General features: G+C 65.2%; 1 protein-coding gene across 1 annotated transcript in view; it reads right to left on the bottom strand.

Moving 5' to 3' along the window:
* NTSR1 (neurotensin receptor 1 (high affinity)) overlaps positions 1–779 on the bottom strand; it is a 59703-nt gene extending 58924 nt beyond the window's left edge. Inside the window, exon 1 of the mRNA XM_009326802.1 lies at positions 111–779. Within this exon, the coding sequence (XP_009325077.1) occupies positions 111–779 (669 nt within the window). The remainder of the gene's footprint in view (positions 1–110) is intronic.
* Positions 780–811: the final 32 nt, after the last annotated feature.

Below are 811 nucleotides of genomic sequence, written 5' to 3'. Positions count from 1 at the left end.
CCCCCTCCTGCCCCGCCCGTCTCCGCAAAGTTTGGCCGTCCGAGCCCGGGGAGGGAGGGGGCTGCCCGACCCCCGGCTGCTCGGGCAGCCCCGGCCGCCGGGATCCTCACCTGGATGACCGTCTTCAGCGTGGAGGCGTCCACGATGGTGGTGCAGATGAGGGAGTCGGGATTCTGGTCCTTGACGTAGATCTCCCCCATGGTGAAGATCATGGGGATGGCGAGGAGGAAGGAGGCGATCCAGATGCAGCTGATGAACTTCTTGGTGCGGCTGCGGGACATGATGCTCTTGGCTTTGAAGGGGTGGCAGATGGCCATGTAGCGCTCCACGCTGAGGCTGGCGATGTTGAGCGCCGTGGCGTAGGTGCAGGCGTCCCGGAGGAAGTAGTAGCCCTTGCAGACGGCCCCCCCGAAAGCCCAGGGGTGATGGACCCAGATGAAGTTGTAGAGCTCGATGGGCATGCAGAGGAGGAAGATGAGGAGGTCGGAGAAGGCGAGGCTGGCCAGGTGGTAGTGCACGGTGCTCTGCAGGTTCTGCAGCGACTTCTTGCGCACCAGCGTGTACGCCGTGATGGAGTTGCCCACGGTGCCCACCAAGAAAAGAGCCAAGTAGATGACGGTCACCATCACTTTGGAGTAGATGTCTGTGTTGACGTCCAGGTCCTCCTCGTCAGGCCCTTTGGGGAGCAGGTCGGAGCGGTTGGAGGCGTTGGCATAGCCGCTGGGGTAGAGGTGGAGGGGCCCGCCCGGCACGGCCGGGGCCGTGGCGTTCAGGTGCATCCCCGGGGCCGGGTCAGCACCGCCCGGCGCCG

This window comes from Pygoscelis adeliae, unplaced genomic scaffold, assembly GCF_000699105.1.
Source record: "Pygoscelis adeliae isolate BGI_AS28 unplaced genomic scaffold, ASM69910v1 Scaffold286, whole genome shotgun sequence".
Taxonomy (NCBI): Eukaryota; Metazoa; Chordata; class Aves; order Sphenisciformes; family Spheniscidae; genus Pygoscelis; species Pygoscelis adeliae.
Note: the sequence above shows the minus strand (reverse complement) of the source record. Positions and strands in the feature narration are given on the sequence as shown.